At 36.1% G+C, this 27,633-nt stretch overlaps 1 protein-coding gene across 6 annotated transcripts in view; it reads left to right on the top strand.

The window, feature by feature from the left end:
• GK (glycerol kinase) overlaps window positions 1–26,173 on the top strand; it is a 74,354-nt gene extending 48,181 nt beyond the window's left edge. For 4 of the 6 annotated variants that reach the window (XM_061410491.1, XM_061410490.1, XM_061410492.1 and 1 more), the window contains 10 exons: window positions 337–379; window positions 1,059–1,139; window positions 15,177–15,255; window positions 16,343–16,439; window positions 17,238–17,322; window positions 18,194–18,314; window positions 18,424–18,567; window positions 20,741–20,821; window positions 24,098–24,184; window positions 25,986–26,173. In XM_061410491.1, coding sequence (XP_061266475.1) covers window positions 337–379; window positions 1,059–1,139; window positions 15,177–15,255; window positions 16,343–16,439; window positions 17,238–17,322; window positions 18,194–18,314; window positions 18,424–18,567; window positions 20,741–20,821; window positions 24,098–24,184; window positions 25,986–25,996 — 829 coding nt within the window. In that variant the 3' untranslated portion in view covers window positions 25,997–26,173. The remainder of the gene's footprint in view (window positions 1–336; window positions 380–1,058; window positions 1,140–15,176; window positions 15,256–16,342; window positions 16,440–17,237; window positions 17,323–18,193; window positions 18,315–18,423; window positions 18,568–20,740; window positions 20,822–24,097; window positions 24,185–25,985) is intronic. The other 2 variants (XM_061410495.1, XM_061410493.1) reach the window with 1 other exon arrangement.
• Window positions 26,174–27,633: the final 1,460 nt, after the last annotated feature.

Genomic DNA, 27,633 nt, shown 5'->3' with positions numbered 1-27,633 from the left:
GTTGCAGAGCACGGGCTTTGAGGCATGTGGGCTCAGTAGCTGTAGCACATGGGCTTAGTTGCCCTGTGGCATGTGGGGTCTTCCCAGACCAGGGATCAAACCAGTGTTCTCTGCATTGGCAGGAGAATTCTTTACCACTGGGCCACCAGGGAAGTCCCTAGACTGTTCTTTAAAACATTATTCCAAGAGTGTATTGATATTTGTTAACTTTTGAAACTTTTCAAAAAATTTAATTTCTTTTATTGTTCTATGTTAAATGTCAATGTTGTATTATTAACGTTTCAGCATTTACTTTTAATAAAATTGTCCCACTGTTCATTCTTCCCCTAACTGCAGGTATGGAACAGGCTGCTTCTTACTATGTAATACAGGCCGTAAGGTTGGTGTTTTTCAAATTAAAAGATTAATGGAAGTCTTCTTTAACTTCATATAAATAATACTTGAACATAATTTGCTATTAAGTAACTTTTGAGTCAGCAGCTTTTTAAAAATTTTTTATCAGGGTTTAATTTAGAGCTCAATAAAAATGATGAGTATCACTACATTTGAAGCATTCTTGTAAGAACCATTTTAGGTTCTTTAACTTTTATATGTGTGTTTTTAATTGTGTTAGTAGAATATCTCACTAGGAGCTTGTCAGATTCTTAATTCCAACAAGGGATAAACTTTTTGTACTATTTGAGTGTATTGTTTTTTTTTAAATAATTTTTATTGAAGTTAACAGTTGATTTATAATGTTGTGGTAGTTTCAGGTGTACAGCAAAGAATGTCCACTTTTTTAAGATCTTTTCCCATGTAGGTCATTGCAGAGTGTTGAGTAGAGTTTCCTGTGCTATTGGTTATCCTTATTAGTTATCTGTTTTGTATATAGTAGTATATATATCTCTATCCAAGTCTCCCAAGTGTATTGTTCTTAATACTGGTAATTTTTATTTTTAAGATATATTTTCTAAATTGTCATGTTTATTGAATTATAACTAGATCATTTTTGCTTTAAAAATTTTCTTATGCTGTCTTTTTGTTTTCCTGGCTGTAAACTCTTTTTCTCTTTCCTACAGTGTGTATTTTCTGAACATGGCCTTCTGACCACAGTGGCTTACAAACTCGGCAGAGATAAACCCGTATATTATGCATTAGAAGTAAGTACATTTCAATCAGTATAGATAATATGACAGACATTCAAAGCTAAGGAAAATCAGTGTTTTTTTTAATTTTTTTCATAAATATGCCTTTTTATTTATTTTTTATCTTTTTTTAAATTTTATTTTATTTAACTTGACAATATTGTATTGGTTTTGCCATATATCAAAATGAATGTTTTATCTGTAAGAATGAAAAGCAACTTCTCAGTCGCTATAGCTTTATCATGACTTTGCAACAATTCAGTCACAAAAAAGCTCCATTTCCAATTCTAGTTCTCGTTAATTTTAGTTACTTCCTAGAAACAGTGTTGAACTTCTCAAAGTCATCCATGAGGGATGGAGTGAACTTCTTCTAAACTCTGGTTAATGTAATTTTGACCTCTTCATATGAGTTACAAATGTTCTTATGGCATCTAGAATGATGAATCCTTTCTAGTAGGTTTTCATTATAGTTTGCCCAGGATAGATTCATCAGAGAAATCACTGTCTATGGCAACTGTAGCCATACAAGTTGTCTTTCTTAAAACAGTGAGAGTTGAAATTCAAAATTACTCCTTGATTCATGGGCTGCAGAATGTATACTGTGTTGTTGTTGTTGTTTAGTCACTTAGTCATGTCCAACTCTTCTTGACACCATGGACTGTATCCCACCAGACTCCTCCGTCCATGTGATTCTCCAGGCAAGAATACTGGAGTGGGTTGTCATTGCCTTCTCCAAGGGATCTTCCCAACCCAGGGATCAAACACATATCTCTTGCATTGGCAGGCAGATTCTTTATCCGTGAGCCATCAGGGAAGCCCATATGTTGCATTAGTAGGCAGGAAAACAACATGAATCTCAATGTAGGTCTCCATCAGAGCTCTTGTGTGACCAGATACATTGTCAGTTCCCTTCATATTTTGAAGGGAATCCTCTTCTGAGCATTATGTTTCCACAGTGGGTTTAAAATATTCAGCACTTCATGTTGTGAACAGATGTGCTGTCATCTAAGCTTTCTTGTTTCATTTATAGAGCACAAGCAGCGTAGATTTACTGTAATTCTTAAGGACCCTAGGATTTTCAGAGTGGTAAATGAACATTGGCTTCAACTTAAGGTCACCAGCTGCATTAGCCTCTAACAAGAGAGAGAGCCTATCCTCTGAAGCTTTGAAGTTAGACATTGACTTCTTCTCTCCAGCTGTGAAAGTCTCAGATGTCTTTCCTTCCAATATAAGGCTATTTCATCTACATTGAAAATGTGTTGTTTAGTAGCCACCTTCATTAATGGCCTTAGCTAGATCTTCTGGATAACTTGCTGTGGCTTCTACATCACCACTTGCTGCTTCACCTCACATTTTTATGTTACAGAGACAATTTCTTTCCTTAAACTACGTGAACCAACCTCTGCTAGCTCCAAACATTTTTTTCTGAAGCTTCTTCTCTTCCAGCCTTCATAGAATTAAAGAGAGTTAGGGCCTTGCTCTGGCTTAAGGGAATGTTGTGGTTCATTTGATCTCCTATCCAGATCACTCAGACTTGCTCCATATCAGCAGTAAAGTTGTTTCACTTCTTTATCATTCGTGTGTTCACTGGAATAGCACTTTTAATTTACTTCAAGTTTTCCTTTGCATTCACAACTTGGCTAACCATTTGGTGCCAGAGGCCTAGCTTTCAGCCTATCTCAGCTTTAGATATTATTTCCTCACTTGTTAAATTATTTCTATTGAGTTTTTGGTTTAAAGTGAGACATGGGACTCCTCGTTTCACTTGAGCATCATTTAGAGGTCACTGTAGGGTTATTAATTCGCCTAATTTCAATATTGTTCCATCTCGAGGAATAGGGAGGTCTGAGGAGAAGTAGAGAAATGGGGAATGGCCAGTCGGTGGAGCTGTTAGAACATACATACACATTTATCGTCAAGTTCACCGTCTTATATAGGAACAATTTGTGGCACCCCAGAACAATTACAGTAGTAACACCAAAAATCACAGATCACCTTAACAAATATAATAAAATTTGAAATATTGTTAGAATTACCAAAATGTGACATAGAGATACAAAGTGAGCAAATGTTAGAAAAATGGTACCAGTAGACTTGCTCTGTGCAGGGTTGCCACAAACCTTCAATTTGTGGGGGAAAAAAAACAAACAAACCTAGTATCTGGGAAGCACAGTAAAATGAGGTATTCCTGGGACTTCCCTGGTTGTCCAGTGGTTAAGACTCCATGCTCCAATGCTGGGGGCCCAGGTTTAACTCTGGTCAGGGAACTAGATCCCACATGCTGCAGCTAAGACCCTGTGCAGCCAAATACATAAATGTTTAAAAAATAATAAAATGAAATATGCCCACCATGGGATTTGTGCCTTCATGGCCATAAATACTGTTTCTGCTACTCTAGTCTGAGAGTTCGTTAATTTAATCTAATCATCCCATCATATCATTGGCTCCAAGAGCATATATTAAAATATCTAGCTCTTTTTGAGTGAATTATCAAGCCACGTCTATGCCATTTTGTATTAATATTTGCACAGATGATCTTTTGTTCATCTAAATTGAGGTCTTTGTTTCTTCCTATTAAATTTCATGATAGTGATTTCAGCCAATTCTGACACAAGTCTGAATGCTTTTTCATTCTTCACCCTTACTCTTCCAGTTTTGTCTTATCTGGAGACTTAACACATTTAGCTTTATGATTTTTTTTTATTTCTTTTAATTGGAGGATAATGACTTTACAGTACTGTGATGGGTTTTGCCATGCATCAGTATGAATTGGCCATAGGTATACATGTGTCTATTCCATCCTGAACCCACCTCCCTCCCCACTGTATCCCTCCGTGTTGTCACAGAGCACCAGCATATATATTACCATATGATTTTCTTTTGATTCATGTAATTTTTTTTAGTTTCATAGAATTTTAAAGCTGAGGGAAGCAGTGGATTAGATGACAACAGGCTTCGCTACACCCTGCTATCCCCTTGTTTCATGCATGAAGAAGGCAAGTGAAACTGGAGTCATTTGGCCAAGGAGTTTGATGCAAATCCACATTATTGGACATCAGAGTCTAGATGCCTAGGCTGCCCCACTGGACCATCTCCTTCCTTATACATCTGAATATTCAGGGCTTCAGTCTCCCCGGTCCAGTGTTCTTTTCACTGCATCCCCCATATGTCACACCCTTCTGCTAACCTAGAAACTCGGCCATAACACACACACACACACACACACTAGTTTGTTAACGACAGATAGAATTTCTTTTCCATATTTTCTAATTCTTTTCACAAAAATCTTGTAAAATGTTTTTAAAAATCAAAAAAGAATGCAGAGAATCAAGCTAGATTGGTATAACTTTTTCTCAGTGAATTCATGCAAATTCCACCTAGTCGCCCTGCTTCATTTTTGGGGAAAGTGCTTATAAAGCAGGTATTTAATACTCATTTCTGTAATTTGACAGATTTTGGTTAGGCTTTGCAATCTGAGGTGTCAAAAAGTAACTTTCTTTACTTTCAGAAGTACTCTCTCTAGGGAATTTCCTGGTGGTCCAGTGGTTGGGACTCCATGCTTTTACTGCCAGGGGCAGAGTTTCAATCTCCCGTCAGGGAACAAAGATCCCACAAGCCACCTGGTGAGGCCAAAATAAATAAATAAATTAAAAATTTTTAAAAGTGCCCTCTTTGAAAACAGAAACTATGCCTACCCCTCTTAGTTTTTAGTCTTCTTTCATTATGCCTCTGCTGACTAGGAAGCAACATAAGGCATTTCTAATTGTTTGGGGTTTTTTTTAGTAGTACTTTCAAAATAATAATTATATATTTTTCCAAGAGTGTTTATAATTGTTTAATATTTTTAATAACCATCCAACCATGATGAGGACTTTGAATGCTTTATACCTACCACCTCCACCAGCAGTCATGGAATTTACAATTTTCATTTTCCCCTTTTCTTAAACATACAGTAATTCATACTATTTTCAGTCAATCAAAAATCATATTAATTGACATATTTATCAATTTCTGTGTCCAGTATCATTTCTTTGGTCCCAGACCTTTTATGTCCCCATTCACCACCCCTAGGTTTTTCTTGCTGAGGGACAACCTTTCAAAGTTCATAGAATCTGGGGTAGTAAGCCTATTCTTTATAGGTTTCTCTTTATTGTGCCCTCTCTCTGGAGTGGATGTAAAAATCTCAGTTTTTGTAGCTACATCCCTTCCGGCCATGTTTTGCTGCCAATCAGACCTTGGCTGCCCTGATATAAAGTTTTTAAACTTTATATCCTTATCATTGACATTCCATAGTTTTACTATGATATGCCTTAGTTTAGATTTATTTTTACTTATTCTGTTAGGTACTTGGATACAAGTCTTCAGTTCTGAAACATTCTCAGCAATTATCTCTTCAAATATTGCTTCTCTACCACTGCCTCCATCCTCATATGGAATTGCTATTGTCTGGATATTGGAACTTTCCAACCCACCCTCCATGTCTCTTAACTGCCATTTTATATATTTTTAAACTCTTTGTTTCTCTGTGCTGTATCCCTGGTGAGTTTCTCAGTATCTACATTTCAAAGTTTTCTCTTTAAAACAAATAAAACAAAAACATTTTAATTGTGAAATGTAAAACGTAGGAAAAAATGCATAAACCATCAATATACAGCTTAGCACGTTATTAAAGAAGACCCATGTGGGACTTCCCTGGCAGTTGAGTGATTAAGACTCCACACTTTAACTACAAGGGGCCCAGGTTCGATCCTTGGTCAGGAAACTAAGTTTTCACATGCTGCACAGCCAGAAAAAAGAAATATTAAAGATGAAGACCCATGTAACCTCACCCAGGTCAAAAAACAGAACTGCCAAGAACCCACTATGTGCGACTCCCAATCACAGCCTCTTTCCTTTCCCCTCAGGTAACTGCTGCCTTGAGTTTTATCATAACCACTTTCTTATTTTCTTTATAGTTCTAACACTTAAATGTGCAACCCTGAACACCAGAGTTAGTTTTGCATGTTTTTAATAGTTTATATGTTAATAATACAAAAGAGTGAGCCTGAGTAATACAGTATGCAAACTTTGGTCTCTTTCACTCAACATTCTATTTGTGAGATTCACCACTATTGTTTCATTCTTTTTCATTACCATATGTAAATACCACCAGCAGTGTATAAGAGCAATAATTTACCTGTTTTCTCTTGTCTGTTCTATGGTTTATCTCAACTACTACCTTTTATAATCTCACTCAGTACTTTCATTTCTAGAATCTTTAACTGGTTAGTTTTCACCTGATTCTGTTTTATTTCTCTTTTTCTTTTGGTTTGTAATTCATTTTATTTTCATGGAAATCATACCTTAATTTACCTCTTTGGCTTTTGTTTGTTTTTTTCTTTTTTGGCCATGCTACACGGCATGCAGGATCTTAGTTTCCCGACCAGGAATTGAACCTGTACCCCTGCAGTGGAAGCTCAGAGTCCTAACCTGGACTACCAGGGAAGTCTCCTAATTCACTCCTTTGAATACATTTAGCACATACTTATTTTAAAGACTTATTTGTCAGATTGGAATGAATTCTGTTCCAACTGTTAAGTTTTGTTGACTGATGTCATTTCTTCCCCTTCCATACATTTTTACTAGAAGTGATGCTTCTAAGCTAGCGTATGATGTGCAGTACTATCTAATTTACTAAAAAGTCTGTATATTTTAATTTAATCAAATTTTAATAGAAGTGTAATTAAATTACACTTAACTTACTTTTAAGTGTACAACATAGTGACTCAGTATTTTTATACATTACAAAATGATCACCACAATAAGTCTAATTAGCATCTGTCACCGTGCAAAATTATTATAATATATTGACTATATTCCCAGTGCTGTATATCATATCCCTGTGACTTGTTTATTTTTTAATTAATTTATTTATTGGCCACGCCACTTGTGGGATCTTAGCTTCTGATCGAACCTATACCCCCTGCACTAGAAGCATGGAGTCTTAACCACTGGACCACCAGGGAAGTCCCATGCCTTGTTTATTTTATGACTGGAAGCTTGTACCTCTTAATCTCCCTCATCTCTTTCACTCATCCTCCTACCCTCTTCCGCTCTGGCAACCAACATTTTGTTCTCTGTTTCTGTGAGTCTATTTTCTAATTTGTTTGTTCATTTGTTTTATTTTTTGGATTCCACATACAAGTGATACCATGCTATATTTTCTTTCTCTGGCTTATTTCACTTAGCAAGTACCCTCTAGGTCCACCCATATTTTCGCAAATCACAAGATGTCACCCCTTTTTATGGATGAGTAATATTCCATTATATATATTATAAAAGTATCCATTTTATTCATCTATTGAGAGATATTCAGGTTGCTTTCATATCTTGGCTATTGTAAATAATGCTGCAATGAGCATGCTGGTGCATATATCTTTTCTAACTAGTGTTTTTTTTCCTTTGAAAAATTACTCAGAGGTGGACACCAGGGCTCAAGGGGCCCTTTTCCCCATATCCTCCCCAACACTTGTTATTTCTTGTCTTATTGATAATAGCCACTATGACAGGTGTGGGGAGATTGCATTATGATTTTGATTTGCATTTCCCTGATGATTAGTGATGTTGAGCACCTTTTCATGGGGCTATTTACTATCTATATGTCTTCTTTGGAAAAATGTCTATTTAGGTCCTCTGTCAATGTTTTAATCAGATAGTTTTTGACATTGAGTTATATGAGTTCTTTGTATATTTTGTATACTAACCCCATTTGCAAATATTCGCTCCAATTCAGTGGGCTGCCTTTTCATTTTGTTGATAGCTTCCTTCATTGTGCAAAAGCTTTTTAGTTTATTTTTGCCTTTGTTTCCCTTGCCTGAGGAGACAGTACAAAAAGAATATTGCTGAGGTCAAAGAGCATACAGCCTATGTTTTCTTCTAGAAGTTTTATACTTTCAGATCTTGCATTTGAATTTTAAATCTGTTTGGAGTTTATTTTCATATATGGTGTGAGAAAGTAGTCTGGGTTGATTCTTTTGCATGTAGGTGTTCTGTTTTCTGAACACTATGTCTGATGTTTTAATACTGGATTTCTTCATGTATTTTGAAATTTTCCCTTCTGGTCTCGTTTTCCATTAAGCCAATGGCCTTAGTCAGCAGGTAGACAACTGCTTGTTTTCCAGCACCCCTACACAAGCAGGAGAGCGCCACCGAGCCCCTGGCTTCAAACACTGACACTCTTCCTGGTCTTACGTGAAGCACTCTGAATTCTTTTCCTCTGCAGGAGTCAGTTCCAGCCCCTCCTGCTGCCTGACACATACAGAACAATGAATCAGAATCCATCATGCCTGTGGCCTCAAACCCTACTTGACTGTGCATTTCTATTTCTGTCCACATTGATGCTATTCTCTTCTTGAGGTAGCATGTGTTGTTTTGTTTTTCTCTTTTTATATTTTGCCTGTTATCCTCTGTTAGGGACACAGGTGATTTTTTTTAAAGTGCAAACTCAACTATCTCTGTTGATAGGGATTTATCACTAAGAATGTTAACATCTCTGGGTCCCTATTTCATTGTTAGTAAAAAGGAAGTCGGACACATGATCCTTCAGTTGTTTTGAGACTTTAAACTCAAGTTAAACTGCTTAAATTTGTCCCACTGTTGCTAGTTGGAAATTTTTATTAGTGGTGGAAGATACTGAAACAAAATACAGCAAGAATTACCAAAATAGAGTGAGTAGTTCTGCCTTCCCTCTGCCATCTGTGTGCCATCTTCCCCAAGCTGTGCTTCTCCCTTCCTCGTTCATCTTTTTCTAAATGTTATTTCCCAAAACAAAATGCTTTTGGGGAGCTTTGATCTGATTATGAACTTGAGCATACTATGGGTTTGATACTTCCATGTTCTGTATTCTGTCACTAGGATATAAGTTCCCTGCGGTCAGAAGACTTGCCTGTCTTGTTCACCACTCTATTCCAGAATCTGGCTTATAGTAGACACTCAATAGGTATTGTTTATATACCAAATCCTATATTATGCCATTTTTGCCTATTTAAACATGAGCTCCAAAGAGGATTTCTTATAAGAACCCCATTGTTTTTTTTTAATTTATTTATTCTTTATTTGAAGGATAATTGCTTTACAGAATTTTGTTGTTTTCTGTCAAACCTCAACATGAATCAGCCATAGGTGTACATATGTCCCCTCCCTTTTGAACCACCCTCCCATCTCCTTCCCCTTCCCACCCCTCTAGGTTGATACAGAGCCCTTGTTTGAGTTCCGTGAGACATACAGCAAATTCCCATTGACTGTCTATTTTACGTATGGTAATATAAGTTTCCATGTTACTCTTTCCATACATCTCACCCTCTCTTCCCCTCTCCCCATGTCCATAAGTCTGTTCTCTATGTCTGTTTCTCCATTACTGCCTTGCAAATAAATGCTTCAAGACCATCTTTCTAGATTCCATATATATATATATATATATATGTGTGTGTGTGTGTGTGTTAGTATATGATATTTATCTTTCTCTTTCTGACTTACTTCATTCTGTATAATAGGCTCTAGGTTCATCCACCTCATTAGAACTGACTCAAATGTGTTCCTTTTTATGGCTGAGTAATATTCCATTGTGTATATGTACCATAACTTCTTTATCCATTCATCTGTCAGTGGATATCTAAGTTGCTTTCATGTTCTAGCTATTGTAAATAGTGCTGCAATGAACAATGGGATACATGTGTCTTTTTCAGTTTTAGTTTCCTCAGGACGTATGCCTAGGAGTGGGATTGCTGGGTCATATGATGGTTTTATTCCTAGTTTTTAAAGGAATCTCCATACCATCTTCCATAGGGGCTAACACCCCCCCCACCCATTGTTTTCTTTAAATGTCCTTTTTCTCATCTCTTTGATGTGATTTGTGATTTTAGTGTTAAATTTTTCTTTTTTGGAGTTTTTCATCTTTCTTGAGCCAGATATTCATTTTAGGTATAAGCCTTATTTATTAGTTAACTGTTGCTGCATAACAATACTACCACTGATGCAAGTGGCTTAAAACCATACCCATTTATTACCTTACAGTTTTCATGGGTCAGGATTCCGTGCAAAGCTTAGCTGGATCCTCTACTCAGGGTCTTACTGGGCTGCAGTCAAGATTTAGACTGAGATTGCACAAGGTGTAGATTGAGGTTGCAGTCTCATCTAAGACTCCATCTGTTTCTAGGTTCACTCAGGTTATTGACCAAATTTAGTTCCTTGTGGTTGTAGGACTGGAGGTTTCAGTTTCTTACTAGCAGTCAGCAAGAGGCTGCCCTCAGCTCCTAGAGGCCACCTGCAGTTCCTTCCTATGTGAGGACTTAATACCAGCAAGGCGGGGAGAGAGTCCAGAAAACATGTGTGATAATGTTATGCAACGTAATCACATACATATTGCCACATACATCCTGTCATGTTTGACAGGTCCTGTTGGTTAAAAGCAAGTCATAGATCCCACCTTACTTAAAGGGAAAGCATCATGGAAGAGCATGAATAGCAGGAGTTGAGGATCATGGGAGCCTGTAAACATTGTTTATGGACTTTTCTAATGTACTTTCTTAGAAAGTATACTTTCTTTATATATATATATATATAAATAAATTTATTTATTTTAATTGGAGGCTAATTACAGTATTGTATTGGTTTTGCCATACATCAACATGAATCTGCCACAGGTGTATAATTTCTGACAAATGAGTGCTTTTAATTTTAATTCTCTAACTTGTTACCAAAGTATTAATGATACAGATTACATTTCAAAAATGCTTCCCCAATTCACCTCTCTGCTCCTGTTGTCTTCTCTTTGCAATTACAAATGCTGTAGTTAGATTTTTGCATTTGTAATCATATATAAATTAAGTACAGTATTAATTATATAGTGTTGTGTATTACTGTAGCATACACACAACTATTTCCTGTGCCTAATGGTTGATTTTGAGCACTTTAAGGATAACCTAAAGTTTACATAATTTTTCTCCACATGTACTGATTTTAACCATAACTGCATTGTGAGACACATCCTACATCCTGAAATAATCTACTTTATAATACTGTTCATGGCAGTAACATTCATCTCAAGGAACTTTCGAGGGAACATATGTTTGCCTGCCATGCCATTATATCGGAGCTACCTGGTTATTTTTAATCTAATCTTCACATAGCCTTTTCCTTAGCTTTTCACTTTCCAGGCTGTTTGTCTAGTTTTGAGTAATTTATTTCTCTTGTCCATTTATCATTGAACTTCTTTTTACCCACTTCTATTATGTTTTTCTTTGTGCACGCTCAGTCACTCAGTCGTATCGGACTCTTGGCAACCCTATGAACCTTAGCCCGCTAGGCTCCTCTGTCCATTGGATTTCCCAGGCAAGAATACTGGAGTGAGTTGCCATTTACTTCTCTAGGGGATCTTCCCAACCCAGGGATTGAACCCATGTCTCTGGCATTTCAGGTGGATTCTTTACCGCTGAGCCACTGGGAAAGCCCTCTCATTTCTATTATGTTTTACACCTCAGTTAGGCTTCTGTGTAGCTTTCCCAGTGGATCGTGACTTAGAATAAGAGTTGATTCATATTTTTAGTTGATGAGCTGAAGTATTGAATCTTTATATTTATGATATAATTGACAGTAACTTATTTGATCACAAGTAGACAGTCACCTTCTATCTATCATTTTAGGTTTCCATTCCTGTACTCTTTTCCCTGCCCATCTTCAAAGCATTATACCACCTTCCAATTTATCTCCTGCCTTTGGATTCAGAAGACTACATCTTTTGTGAATTTGGAGGTTTCTCTTATTTTTATTAATTTGTAAAGAGCTATACCAAGTATTATATCATGATACCAAAATTATATACTTATTTCAGATAAGTGTTTTTCATATTAAACCTACTTCTCTGCTCAACAATAGAACACTACTTTATACTCCTGATGACCAAAGTTAAAATAATTTTCTTCTGGAAGCTTGACAGTGGCTTTAAATAATGTCTTCAGTAATGTTCTCAATCAGTTACCTTTAATGAAAATCTTGATTTTCCTTTTTTTATAACCACATTGCTTCCTCTGAAAAAAAACTTATCTGAGCGTGTAACATAGTGCCCTCATCAGTGGAAAGGAGGTACACCAACATTTGATTTCCCAAAATATGAAGTTCCACTAGCTCATAGCCATAAGACCACTCCACTAGACTTCCAGCTTAATGGCTTTTTAAAATTCGTTGTTTACTCACCTAAAACCATTGGAAACATACACATTTCTTGGTTAGATGCCATGTAGGACCAGTGTCTTTTTGAGTGTATAAGGAGAAAGAACATCTGTTTTTCCATGTAGATCTAGAACTGTGCTGTCCAGTATGGTAGCCACTAGCCACACCTGACTATTGAACACTTTGAATGTGGCTAGTCCAAATTGAAATGTGCTGTAAGTAGAAAATATATACCTGATTTCCAAGACTTAGTGAGTTTTTTATATATATATATATATATATATATATATATATATATATATATATAAACATATCTCAATGTTTATATTGTTACATGTTGCAATGATAATATTTTTAATATATTGAGTTAAAATATAATTAATCTAACCTTTTTAACTATGGTAACTAAAAAAGTTAAATTATATCTGCAACTCACATTATATTTCTGTTAACAGCACTGGTCTAGAGAATCTTACGTGTTTTCTAGTCTTTGGCACTAGTATCTCTGAATTGTTTGCTTCCAAAGGATGTTTCAGAGTTGAATTGTCTCCAGAAGCAAAAAATGTACTTAGTTCTCCTTAATGGTCCTACTCTCTACCTAAGTATATAATATATCAAAGTTAGGAAGTGTATTCTTTGAGGAGAGGCATTGGGTTAGGGTCCCTTGTCAGATGTTTGCTAAATTGTTATTGTCCCACTTTTAAAATCTGGTTCTATCTTCACAGAGATGTCAAATCAGTTCCTCAAATGATTTTTATAGCTGAAAATTCACTGTGTAAAAAGAGCAACTGGTGTTTTGCCAGCTTTTCAGTAGAATATAGTGACTTGTTCTCATAGCAGCTATGAATGGTAGAATGTATTAATAGCAACATGTTCAGCGTCTAGTTTGTTTACATCCTGAAAACTGATGGCAAGAAGGGATAACCATTTGCAATTTAATTTACTGGGGATAGACAGGCAAGCAACGTATAAAAAAGTTCTGTTTCCTACACTTACTGTATTACCTGATGTTTTGGTTTGGAGTGATGCTATGGAAGTAATTTACATTAGTAATCTATATGAAAAACAAAACACAGAAGATGAACAAATGTGTATGAATGAAACATCAGAACCAAGAAACCTTTTTTGGAACTCCTAATGGTTTGTGCTAATACTTCTTTTGGCCCCAGAATCTTTTTTTTTTTTTTAATAAACAGCTTTATGGAGATGTCCTTCCCGTATCACACAATTCACTCTTCTAAAAGTGTATGATTCAGTGGTTTTTAGTATGTTCACAGAGTTTTGCAGTCATCACAACAGTCTAAATTGAGAACATTTTTATTTCCCCAAAGACTAACTCCATCACCTCAACCCTAGGCAAGCACTAGTCAACTTTGTGTCTATGGATTTGTGTATTGTGGACATTTCATATAAATTGAGTTATACAATATATGATCTTTCATTTAGCATGATGTTTTCAACATTCACCCATGTTGTAGCAGAATTTCATGTTTTTTCATGGTCAAATAATTTTCCAGTGTGTAGGTATACTACATTTATCCATACATCAGTCAATGGAATTTGGCTGATATGTTTTTTTAACACTTAAAGAACTAATGAAACTAGTATTTACATTCAGTAATAACTTTCCTGTATATTCCTGTATACTTCCTATATTAAGCCTCCTTGTAATTTCTTTAGGTAACTATTATTATAGTCATTACCATTATATAGGCGAATAAATGGAGTCTTGGAAAGCCCAACTAATTTACCTAAAATTATGAATCTATTAAGAAATAGAATTCAGCCTTAAACCCAGTTCATCTGACTCCAAATTGTATGTTTTCTTCCTTATTGCCACAGCCATACATTCCCCCTCCACTCCATCCCTTGGTGATTTTGTTGTAAAGAATAATTATTTTTTTAATGAATTTTTATTGGGGTATAATCGCTTTACAATGCTGTGTTCGGAGAAGGCAATGGCACCCCACTCCAGTACTCTTGCCTGGAAAATCCCATGGGCAGAGGAGCCTGGTAGGCTGCAGTCCATGGGGTCGCTGAGGGTCAGACACAACTGAGCGACTTCACTTTCACCTTTCACTTTCATGCATTGGAGAAGGAAATGGCAACCCACTCCAGTATTCTTGCCTGGAGAATCCCAGGGATGGGGGAGCCTGGTGGGCTGCCATCTATGGGGTCTCACAGAATTGGACATGACTAAAGTGACTTAGCAGCAGCAGCAGCAGCAGCTATGTTAGTTTCTGCTGTATAGCAAAGTGAATCAGTTATACATATATCCACTCTTTTAAAAATGTCCTTCTCATTTAGGTTACCACAGAGCATTTGGTAGAGTTCCCTGTGCTATACAGTTAGGTCCTCATTAGTTATCTAAGAATAATTACTTTGCAGTTAGCCTTCTTTGTTGACTTTTTTGTGTGTGGTTGCTAGATTTAATATACTGTTTAATTTGGGAAATGGGCTTAAAAAACTTTCAGGGTAACATTTCCCAATAACTTTGTGGCTACGATGGGAATGTATTCTGGGTGATAACATACCATTGTCATTTAGCAACAGAACAATTGTTCAAGAAACAGATTGCTCAGCACAGTGATGTCCATCTATGGGAACAGGTCCAAGGTCTACTGGAGGGCTGTCTTCTCTGCCTCATGAAAAATTTCTATAATAACTTAGATAAAACCATGTTTATATTAAAAGACCTGGTTTATGACATTTGTAGAAGTCCCAAAGTTAAAATTTTTGAATTGTATCCATCTGGTAGAATCATACACAGACAATATGCTCAATAAGAACTTTATGTACTGATAACATATTTAATATATTCTCTCTCGGATTCCTTATTTTTCATAGGGTTCAGTAGCTATAGCTGGTGCTGTTATTCGCTGGCTTAGAGACAATCTTGGAATTATAAAAAGCTCCGAGGAAATTGGTGAGTATCTTCTAACAAAGGGCTGGAATCTAAATAATGAAAATTGTTAATATTTTACTCTTGTAGTCTGTTAATGCTTTGCCCTGTATTTGACATTAAACTATATGGATTCCTATTATGAGTTTGATTTATATATAAAAGACTCTTTGTGAAGATTTATAAAACAACAAATTGACGTAATTAGTGGTGCTTATTCATAAACAGTCACGGTAAGGCATAAAAATTACCCAAGTGTAAAATTGAACACCGAAGATTGCCAGAATCTGCAGTTAAATTTATCTGATAAGAAAGAGCTTTAACTCTTATTAGAGTGAGAATTAAAACTCCAGAACCTGTAATTTAAGTATTACTATGGCTATTTTCAAATGATAGGTAATTATTTTGAACTCCCTACCCACTCTCCTGCTTGCTTCATTTCACCTGAAGGTGAGATAATCAGGGACACATTTCTGATTAGGAATGCAGTGAAGGCCACTTCTTCATCTGCTAGTCAGCAACCTTAAAAATAGTGGAAACTGGGACTTCCTTGATGGTCCAGTAGTTAAGAATCCGCCTGCCAATGCAGGGGACACAGGATCAATCCTTGGTCCAGGAACTAAGATCCCACATGCCGTGGGGCATCTAAGCCCCTACCCCACTCCTACTGAGGCCACGTGCCCTGGAGTTTGTGTTCCACAACAAAAGAAGCCACTGCAATGAGAAACCTGTGCCCCATGTCTAGAGAGCAGCTCCCAGGCATTACAACTAGAGAAAGCCTGTGCACAGCAACGAAGACCCAGCACATCCGAAAATAAATTAAATATTTTTTTAAAAAATAGTGGAAATGAGCTACAATACCTTAACAAAACTAATCCAGTTCCTTTCATTCTTGGACTGGGTTATATTTTGTAAAGGAGAAATTTGCTTTTGTTGCTCCTCATATTCTGCTACAATTAGCAACATTTTGCTGTACTGCATATTAGGAAACCAAAAGTCCTGTCCTAATATTTTAAACATGTGTGCTTGTTGATGAAAAGAAGTAGTATATATTGGAATGATTTTTTGTGTGTTTTTTTTTGTTGTTGTTGTTGTTTGTTTTTAACGTTAGAAAAACTTGCTAAAGAAGTAGGTACTTCTTATGGCTGCTATTTCGTCCCAGCATTTTCGGGGCTGTATGCACCTTATTGGGAGCCCAGTGCAAGAGGGTAAGAATTGAAAATAAGGTATGCTTTTGTCTGTCTTGATTTATTTACTATATTAGCTAAAAACTTATTGGTTAATAGTTTTCTATTTTCAAATGATTTTGAAGTATGGAGGAAACCTTTTATCCTTGGGAAGTATAATTTTAGAACCTTTAAACTCCAAGAAGTTGGGACTTCCCTGGCTGTCCAGTGGTTAGGACTCCACGCTTCCACTGCAGGAGGCATGGATTCGATGCCTGGTTGAGGAACTAAATTACTGCACTGCATGCCCCATGGCATGATATAAAGAAGAACTCCAGGGACTTCCCTGGTGGTTCAGTGGCTGGAACTCTGCCCTCCCTCCCAATTCAGGGCACCTGGGTTCTAGATCCCACCTGCCACAACTAAGACCTGGTTCAGCCAAATCAATAAATAAATATTAGAAAAAATTCCACGAAGTTATGTCATCTGACAATAAGCCCTGGCTATATTCCTATTCATGTTAGTATTATTATCTTTTATCTTCAAGGCACCTGTAAGTTATGTATCAAAAGGCTATCATCTAGATGAATATTGATTTGGTTTTATATTATTGTCATCTATTCAGATAGATCATGAACTTTTTCATATGTGGATGCAACATTGTAGACTATAAGGATTTTGCCAGCTACTTAATGTTTGTGTCCAGTTTTGGCTTTTTAATGTCTTTTTCCCCCCATACACTTCTATGTACCAAATTCAACCTTTCCATATTTAGAACATTCCCGATTAATGACTCATTTATTCTGCTCTAATCTTAAAAATCTTTGTGTGTATTTTTAGGATCATCTGTGGGCTCACTCAGTTCACCAATAAATGCCATATTGCTTTTGCTGCATTAGAAGCTGTTTGTTTCCAAACTCGAGAGGTAATCAATATGGGCCTTTTTCCTGTATTTAATCCATGTTTATTATTCCTATACAAATTTTATATATATATATATGCCAGAAATTTATGAAAATTTAATAAGCTTGTTCTTGTTGTTCAGTCACTAAGTCATGTCTGACTCTTTGTGACCCCATGGACTGCAGCATGCCAGGCTTCCCTGTCCTTCACCATCTCCAGAGTTTGCTCAAACTCATGTCCATTGAGTCAGTGATGCCATCTAACCATCTCATCCTCTGCTGCCCCCTTCTGTTCTTGCCCTCAATCTTCCCAGCATAATCAGAAATTAAGCCTGGGGACTTCCCTAGCAGTCCAGTGATTAAGACTTCATGTTTCCACTGCAGTGGGCACGGGTTCCATCCCAGGTCAGGGAACTAAGATCCCATGGGCTGCACAGTAAGGCCAAAAGAAAAAAAAATTTTAATTAAGCCTGCCTAAACAGTAATGTAATAAATGCAAGTTTGTTTTCTTTTCCCAGCTGTCATTACTCTCTAAGTTCCTGTTAGCTGCTGGGCACTGGGCATTTTACAGTTGAGGGGATGCTGAGCGACACATATTAGGCAAAGGATTTGAATAGCAGCACAAACATAGACACCACGGCAGGAAATCAGGGTGCAAAATAGAGTTGTCTGGCTTGCCTGGATATAGAGGTGAGTGCAGAGGAGTGGTAAGAGAAAAGGTTGGTGGTAACCAGACCAAGGAAGACCTAGAAGAAATCTCTTTTTTCCTTCTGTAGGCTTTGGGGAGCTTTTGTGTGTTTTTAAGTAGAAGATGACTATTTTCTGAGATATTACTGTGTGGTACTTTGATGATGTTCATTGCATTGTTTTTTGGTTTTTTTTTTTTTTTTTCAGATTTTGGACGCCATGAACCGTGACTGTGGAATTCCACTCAGCCATTTGCAGGTAGATGGTGGAATGACCAACAACAAAATCCTTATGCAGTTACAAGCAGACATTCTGTATATTCCAGTAGGTCAGTAAGCCCTCATTCCTTCAAACCCCAATAGTCAAGTTTTTTTTGAAGAACTGATTTTTCAGGCATATGTAATTGCTAAGATAGTGATGTTGTTCGCTCCCCTCAGTGAAACCATCCATGCCTGAAACAACTGCTCTGGGAGCCGCCATGGCTGCAGGGGCTGCAGAAGGGGTTGGCGTCTGGAGTCTGGAGCCTGAGGACTTGTCGGCTGTCACAATGGAGCGATTTGAACCTCAGATCAACGCTGAGGGTACTTTTATTTATTTTTTTATTGAGGTAGAGTTGATTTCTAACACAATGTTGTGTTAGTTCCAGCAGTACAGCAAAGTGATTCAGTTATATATACTATGTTTTTCAGATTCTTTTCCCTTATAGGTTATTACATAATATTGAGTATAGTTCCCTGTGCTCTACAGTTATCTTTTTCAGTGAGGGTACTCGTAAAGACTGAAGATTGGTGTACTGTGAAAAGGGAGAGAGAGTTTGGTGGTTTAGTCACAAATCAAGAAATGAAATAAGATTGCAAATGTGAAGGTAATTTCATATTCAGCTGCTAAACATATTTGGCTTCATATCTGAATGAATGTAAATAAGAGAAATAGTTCCCTATTTTAAAAAAAACCCACAAATTTCTATAATCACTTTTTTACCATTCACTTCTACTGTTTATAGTCTCTTCATGTACGAGGATAACACTGCCACATTATCAGTTTTATTAATAGCCTGTTAGTGTAACCTTTTCTGACAGTGACAAGGGAGATATATAGACCACTGACCCATCATGTCTGCATTGGGTCCTCTTTAGTGCCAATGACCAGTTTTAGGACAGGATTAACTTGGCTAAGGACCATTCTGGTAACTTTTAAGCACAGCAGGGCTAGCCTGACAAAAGCAGCAACAATTTAAATCAATGAGCATTAAATATTTGACTCACTGTTGTAACAAACAAAACTAAGCCACAAGCCAGACCAATAGACTGTCCCGCCAGGCTCCTCTGTCCATGAACTATTCCAGGCAAGAATACTGGAGTGGGTTGTCAGTTCCTCCTCCAGGGGATCTTCCAGACCCAGGGATCAAATCCATGTCTTTTGCATCTCCTGCATTGGCAGGCAGATTCTTTACCACTGCGCCACCTGGGAAGCCCCAATACCTGTAATTAAGTTTGTGTACAGAAGTCAGGTTTTATATATTCAATTTGGTTTTAAACCTTTTTAAAAAGCTGTGTATAAAATGGTATCATAGAGTCCAAAAGACTGTTCTATACATCTCTGTCTCTTTTGCTGTCTCATACAGGGTTATGTTGATGTATGGCAAAACCAATACAATACTGTAAAGTAATTAGCCTCCAATTAAAATAAATAAATTTATATTTTTAAAAAATGGCATCATAGTGGATTTTGTGGTGGTTCAGATGGTAAAGAATCTGCCTGCAATGCGGGACACCTGGGTTTGATCCCTGGGTTGGGAAGATCCCCTGGAGAAGGGAACAGCTACCCACTCCAGTATTCTTGCCTGGAGAATTCCATGGACAGAGGAGCCTGGCAGGCTACAGTGCATAGGGTGACAAAGAGTTGGACATAACTGAGCAACTTACTTTCCAAGGTCCTCTGCCCTCCCCCAAAGAGAAAGCAGATCAAATAGGATTCTCCTTTCTAATTCATCACCACCTGCTTGTGAATGACCTGGTCTTAGCAGATAGCCTGTCTCCGCATCTCCTTTCATTTTGCAGACCAGGCTGAATTTCCCTCCAACTTCCACACAAGCTTCTCTCTGCAGTCATTGGCAGTCTTTGGCAACCATACTGGGATCTGAGTCCTGGTAAAGCTCCATGTCAGTTAAATACAGTGTAACAAGCGTCAGTTTAATAAGTGAAACAATTTATCAAGAATGATGAGTGAATATAAGTATAGTACTTAGAACATCTTAGTAAACTTTCTTTTTTAAAAAACTTTTTATTTTGTATTGGAGTATAGTAACTAACAGTTGTTATTGATAGTTTTAGGTGTACAGCAAAGTGACAGCCATGCATGTGAAAGTGAAAGTCACTCAGTCATGTCCAACTCTTTGCCACCACATGGACTGTACAGTCCATGGAATTCTCCAAGCCAGAATACTGGAGTGGGTAGCTGTTCCCTTCTCCAGGGGATCTTCCCAACCCAGGGATCGAACCCAGGTCTCCCACATTGCAGGTGGATTCTTTACTGTCTGAGCCACCAGGGAAGTCCAAGAATACTGGAGTGGGTAGCCTATCCCTTCTTCAGTGGATCTTCCCAGTCCAGGAATCGAACTGGGGTCTCCTGGCAGATTATTCCATACATATACATGTATCCATTCTCCCCCAGACTCCCCTCCCATCCAGTCTGCCACATAACATTGAGTAAACTGCCTTTCTTATGTATGGTTTTCCTACCTTCTATTTCTAGAAAGTGAAATTCGTTATTCTACATGGAAGAAAGCTGTGATGAAATCAATGGGTTGGGTTACAACTCAGTCTTCAGAAAGTGGTAAAAATGTTTTTATTGTTATTGCCACTTTGTCCTAGTATGTTAAATAGCTTCTTTAAGTATCTGTTTATACTTAGCAAGGCTGCTCTGAAGAATAGCATTATGATATGCTCATAGTTTCTAACATTTTGAAAACACTTTAAAGTTCTAAACATAAAATGTAAATTATCAGATCGATATATGTGCTTAACTCCTGTCCTGCCATACCTTTCCTTATTAGTTTATTCCTGGTTGATTAGTTTATTCCTTTGATTGATAACTTAATTTTCTAAAAGTAAAAGTATTTCTAGTTTCTTCCTAATGAAAAAAAAAATCAACTAAACTGTTTTTTTTTTTTTCCTCTTCGTGACTGACTTTGCCTTTTTGGGGGGCTGTCTTCATGACTTGAACCGACCAAAAGCTATATTGATTTCAGAATACATTTCACTACTTCCTAGACTGCCCCCAAGTCCTTAGTGAGTGTATGTTGTAAGAATTCATTGAAATCAGAGGAAGAAAAGTACCAAACATAGTAAATTAGAAATGTCATAATTGGGAAATGTTCTTGGCAGAAATTAGAGGATTTTTGTTTTTAATCACTTAGGTGGGAAAGGTATCTACCATAAATAAAATATTTAGTTGTAAACAGCTCTGAGCTGCCTTTAATATTGAAACAGCCTTTAACACACCTTTAATATGGCTTGATAATCCTTTGCTAAATACAAGATTTGGAATTTAATGGATGAAACAATGGCCAATAATATTTTGAAGCATATAGTTTAAGAGAGAAGAGTTTATAAATGAAATATAGCCTGCCTTCCAACCCCAAAGTGAGTATAGAACCACTTTTTAAAAAAATTATTTATTTATTGGCTGCACCGGTGCTTAGTTGCAGCATGTGGGATCTAGTTCCCTGTCTAGGGGTCAAACCCAGGCTCCCGTCATTAGGAGCCCAGAGTCTTAGCCACTGGATCACCAGGGAAGTCCCAAGAACCACTTTTAATGTATCTAGCTTTTCAGACGGAGAAGGCAATGGCACCCCACTCCAGTACTTTCACCTGGAAAATCCCATGGATGGAGGAGCCTGGTGGGCTGCAGTCCATGGGGTCGCTAAGAGTCGGACATGACTGAGCGACTTCACTTTCACTTTTCACTTTCATGCATTGGAGAAGGAAATGGCAACCCACTCCAGTGTTCTTGCCTGGAGAATCCCAGGGACGGCGGAGCCTGGTGGGCTGCCATCTATGGGGTTGCACAGAGTCGGACACGACTGAAGCGACTTAGCAGCAGCGGCAGCTTTTCAGAGAAGCTTCTGGGATCATCCTGTTTCTACTTGAAGCTTTTGTTTATTCTCCTAAATAAGCTTTAGGCTTAATATCCATTGTCTTTAAATCTTTTGTTCTGAGACCCACCTTTCTTTCTAAGATGGTGACAAAGCCTTTCTTGCTAAGACTGTTTGCAGTTTTGAGACCTTTTATAGTTAAACTTCTCAATCATAGGTATTTTTTGTAGCACAGTGCTAGTTGCTTTGAAGGATGCAATAGCCGTGCACTCTGATTTATTTTCTGGTTGCCATCAATTAAAAGCTGATGAAAATGAGTTCTGTGATTTCTTTGACTAGTTGTATTTTTTTTAATGGCATAGAAACTTCCCTGGCAGTCCAGTGGTTGAGACTCCAAACTTCCAATGCATGGGGCACAGGTTCATCTCTGGTCAGTGAACAAGATCCTGCATGCTCCCCAAAAATAAATAAATAAAATGTATTTTATTTATTTTATGGCCAAAAAAATATTATATGGCCAAATAAATAAATAAAATGGCACAATTCAACCTGTTCCCCTCCCTCGCCATATCCGCCTCCATGTCAATGCCACATGTACTTCTTCCTTACTTGCAGTTGAGGATATAACTTTAATTGCCAAGTTTCCACAAAGCCAATTGATCATTTTCTGTTTGCTTTACCTTATTGTCAGGGAACTTAAAATGCCAAGAAAAAGTGAATGAAAGAAAATTACACGATTTTTTTGTTTCTGCCTTCAGAATTGATGATAAAATAATTTGATTTTTTGAGAGCTTTCAATTTTTCAAACTTGGTGTTTGTTTCAGTTAGGCTGCAGTGTATTTAAGGCAAACTGTGAAAACAATTTGTAGTAGATTTATGAAAAGCACTCATGTACAACATTTTGAGAGTCTCTAAAACTGTATAATAATCCAGATAACAATATTCAATTAGTGAAATGCTGATTGTTCCTCAACCAATGTAAGCTATGTAATAATAGTACAGATAGAATCCTATTTTGATGATCTCATAAGGCTATTCAAATTGCTACCTGGCCTCTTATCCTCCTTAAATAGTTTTAATTTATGGGAAGAATATTATGTTAGCTTAATTTCCAAAGCATATTGCCAATTTTGAAGCATTCATATTTATTTTCTTGTTTGTAACTATATTTGAATGGAGTGTAAAGAATTTTTAACATACATTTAATATGTTTAAAATGTAGAAATGATTGGAGATTTAATATTTTTTGGAGAGAGCTTATGATAAATAATGACTTCATGACTTTGTACTCCAAACCCACCAAAATAACGTTTTTTTTCAAAAAGTGTTAAATGTTCAAGATACATAATGTTTAAATTCAAGAAAAGCCTATGTCTGTATCTATATAGCTATTCTTTAAAGGAAATGTTTTTAATCAGGTTAGAAAATATCAAAACAATTGTGTTCTCAGACAATATTTTAAATATAGATAATACAGTTTAGTTTTTAAATTATATAGTAACATTACTTTTCAGGTTCATTTTGTTATACCAACTGTGTGTAAAAAAGAAAATGAAACCAACAGGGTTTGAAATTCATTTTCAAACTAATGAATTGGACTAATATAACTCTTCTCTGATAGCCAAAGGATCTATAATTTTAATCTGGATGGGGAATGGTATTGCTCACTTAGTATCTTTTGGGAAAGAACCAAGAAAGCTAAAATCAGCAGCCTCCCAAAAAGAAAGTTCTCCTTCAGCTTTCTTTGGCTTTGCCAGTGGAAGGTTTATGTTGGTCTATATGCTCTATGTTCTTGCTGTTTGTGGCATGCTATCTGTATTGTTTGTTAACTGTCATAAGCCCTCAATTTTGATTCTGGTTTTGATTTAAAGTAATAACTCTTTGCTAGCTTTTATGAATATACTATTTTTATAACTTTTTTTTGCTATCATGTGATTCTTAACACAAATATTGTAATTATGTGTCTCTCTTTTGGTTTGCTTGACTGGAATTCCCTCCTACTCGGATGACAACAGGTGACCCTAGTATCTTCTGTAGTCTGCCCTTGGGCTTTTTTATAGTGAGTAGCGTGGTAATGTTAATCGGAGCAAGGTACCTCTCAGGTCAGTTCCTCTTTAAATTAGACAATTATATGAGTTAGCATTAATGTATTTGTGTATAAATGAACAGAAAGTTTTCAGTATTTTTCCTTCTTCCTGTTCTTAGGAACCTGGAAAATCTGTTGAAGGTCTAGTTAATAGACCATTTAATTCAGAATTAAGGACTGTGACTCTGCTTTTATTCTCTTTGATTTTTAGTAGATGATTTTCTTTGAGGGGCTACATTCTGCTGGCACGTGCAGCAGTAACCACAAGTACTAGTGTTCATGCTTAAATGAAAGGATGTTCAGAGTGGTAGATGAAATGTATAGTATTTGAAATCAATTGAACTGTCTTTCAAATGTATTTAAGTTGTTTTTCATACTTATGAAAATCTGCTACAGAAGTCTTAATATTTCAATCCTGGTAAGACTTTTGGCCAGAGTATGTTAGCAGAGTTTCTGTAAAACTCTAAACCTGGGGAAATTTATCATCACTTTTATTTTAGTTAAGAGAATACATTGGTGAACTGAAATTTTTTTAAAATTATTGCTGAAATAAATTGGTGAAATTCAAACTGAATTATTATTTTTGCATATTCTGAATATTCTTATAATAGTAAAATTGCTCAGTACATTGTAAAACTCACTGCGTAACCAGCATTAATTTAAATATAATAATCATTTTTGGAAGTTGTTCCTGATGATAGTTCAGTTTTTCTTCAAATTATTGGCCTAAATGGAAATGACGTATTTCATGTTGCTAAGAAAGTGAAACATTTAAAAAATCTTAATTAGGGAGTTGGATTATTTCTCTTAATTAATTACAAGATGACCTGGGTTTAAAATGTAAAAATTTTTTATATATATGGGAGAACATCTGTTTTTAGAAGTCTGACAAGCATTAATCAGATTGGCATCATCACTAAAGCACTATATATAAATATAGAATGAAAAGTTATTTATATTAGAAAGGGAATAAAAATTATCTACATTAGCAGAACATTAAATTATCTTTTAAATCATGATAAAATTTCAGTTATGTGCATGAAAATTTAAAATTAGATTTACCATTTTCTGTATTCTTCATGTTTATAATAAATTTGTTCAAATATTTTTCTTCCGTAATAACCATTCCTTATGTTGGTATTAGTGCTTTACATACTACAAAAGGCTTCTGTATACATAAATCTGTACAGAATTAGCAGATGCTTATTTTCTTCTGCTTCTCAGGAATGTTTGGTGGAAGTGTCTGAGTATTTCCCAGAAGAACTGTAATTTAATTTTTTTTAAATTCTGTTTTAGAAAAAGTTCTATTTTTTTCTTTATCCTGAGGTTTTTGTTTTGTTTTGTTTTTGGCTGCATTATGGTGGTCTGGAAGAGAAAAGAAAATAGCATTGCAGCTGAATATTTTCATTGATATTTTTTTCCCTTCTGTTTCCCTTTGATATCAGTACAGAATGAAAAAGCTTGGTCTTTAAAAAAATAGGATATATAACATATCTCTAAGCTGAAGGATACAGTAAATGTCCAAATTCCTAGACTTCCAAAATACATATGATTGCCATCTTTAGGATCTCTCTTGGTAACATATGCTGAGATTTGAGAAAAATTGGAATGACTTTAGTTGGTAAACAGTTAGCAGTAGTGTTCATTTGCTAATTTTGAAATTGGCCCAGTTATATTTGTTGCATTTTACCTGTGAAGCAATATTTAGGAACCATATGGAATTTCTAGCTCAATAATGATTGAATCATCTTCATTGCTTTAACTCCTAAATTGCATGTATATTATTATTGACATATATGATTTTTGTCCAATTTTAGGTATGCCGTAAATACTACCAACTCATGGATTCCAAAGATGCGAGCTCTTTACCTATGGAGAGAATCCAGTGATTCAGTCTCTTAATGTGACGACACTATTCATAAACTGATTTTATTTATAAGCCACTTGCTGCATGATCCTCCAAGTAGACCTGTGGCTTGAAATAAAGAAAATGCAGCAGAAAGAATGCTATAGAAACATTGGGTGTTTTTTTTAACAGCACTAGTTAAGATTGGACCAGCCGCCTTTGGGGCTGACCCCCTCCTTTGCAATCATTTCCTGCCTCATTTCCTGTAAGATCTAGAAAGAATTCAGATCCTGTCCATTGGAATTTTTTATCACATATATTCAGACTCTTATGGGCCAGGATTTGATTCCTGCACTACACACACTTCATTAAGGGGCTATTACTAACCGGCTAAAAATCTGTGATTTTTTGTTTGCTTCTTTTTAACAGACTCCCCTACCCAAAGTCCTCTTTTCTGCTTATTAGGGAGACCACAACATCTTCACTAAATGTTTAAATGGAAGCCTCTACTAAATTCTTAAAATAGAAATTTAGTACCCTCATTCCTTAGGCATTTTTCTAAAAAGTATTTGCCAAAACTGAAAATTCTTCATGTGTTTTACATGGTCTCACTAATTATACTGAATTGCTGCTATCTGGATCTTATAGGGAAGGACACTTTCCTTTCTTTTCTCGTTCATCTCTCTTTTTTATATTTTTTACATTGTGTATAACATACATGCCTCTATATTTTGTATAATGAGGGTAGCCCATTTATAAATTAAGAATACATGTTCTCACTAATTACACTGAATTTCTGTCAGGATCTTATAGGGAAGAACACTTCCTTTTCTTTTCATCTCTCCTTTTTATATTTCTTACTTTGTATGTGTAACAAACATGCATTTATATTTTATATACTGAGGGTAGCCCATTTATAAATTAAGAACACATTGTATTCAGTGGATTCTAATGGGGCTGGTCTTAAGTGGACCACTATGTGTATAAATATTTTGGGGAAAACAGCTGTATACATTTTTGGGCAATGGTTATACATATTATTTACCAGGAGAAGCTTTCTTGAAGAGCCAACATTTAAAATTTAAGTATATGTTCTATGTGAATAAAAGAAAATGTACTTTATTGTGACTATAATTTCTTATACCATACTTTTATATGCTAAAAAAAAACCTGTGGAATAGTATAGCAAATATTGTTTTCAAATACAAGCACTGAGTCCATATAAAGTTTGCTTTTCCTTTGACATATATTTAGATCTATTTAGGATCCTTTTGAGGGGATATCAAAAAAAGTTTACAAACTTAAGTAGAAAAAAAAAAGCCAAGAATCTCTTTCCATCTAAGTGTGTTATAAATTGCTGATAAGTAATTAAAATTTCTATTTGAGATGATAATATGCTTATGGACATATTATTAATACAACAGAAAAATGGTTTAATTGATAGAAAAAGCTTCCAGTAAACCCAAGAATTTCCTTCTCGCTGCACCCACAACCAAGAAATTCTCAAAAAATTTATTGTGAGGCATTATAACAATTTACCTAACCTAGCTTCTCAATGTCAATTTTAAAATAATCTTAAGATTAATTTTTTTTACTACAAACAAGAAAATACTGCCTCC

This window comes from Bos javanicus, chromosome X, assembly GCF_032452875.1.
Source record: "Bos javanicus breed banteng chromosome X, ARS-OSU_banteng_1.0, whole genome shotgun sequence".
Classification (NCBI taxonomy): domain Eukaryota; kingdom Metazoa; phylum Chordata; class Mammalia; order Artiodactyla; family Bovidae; genus Bos; species Bos javanicus.
This window is presented reverse-complemented; position numbering and strand designations above follow the sequence as displayed.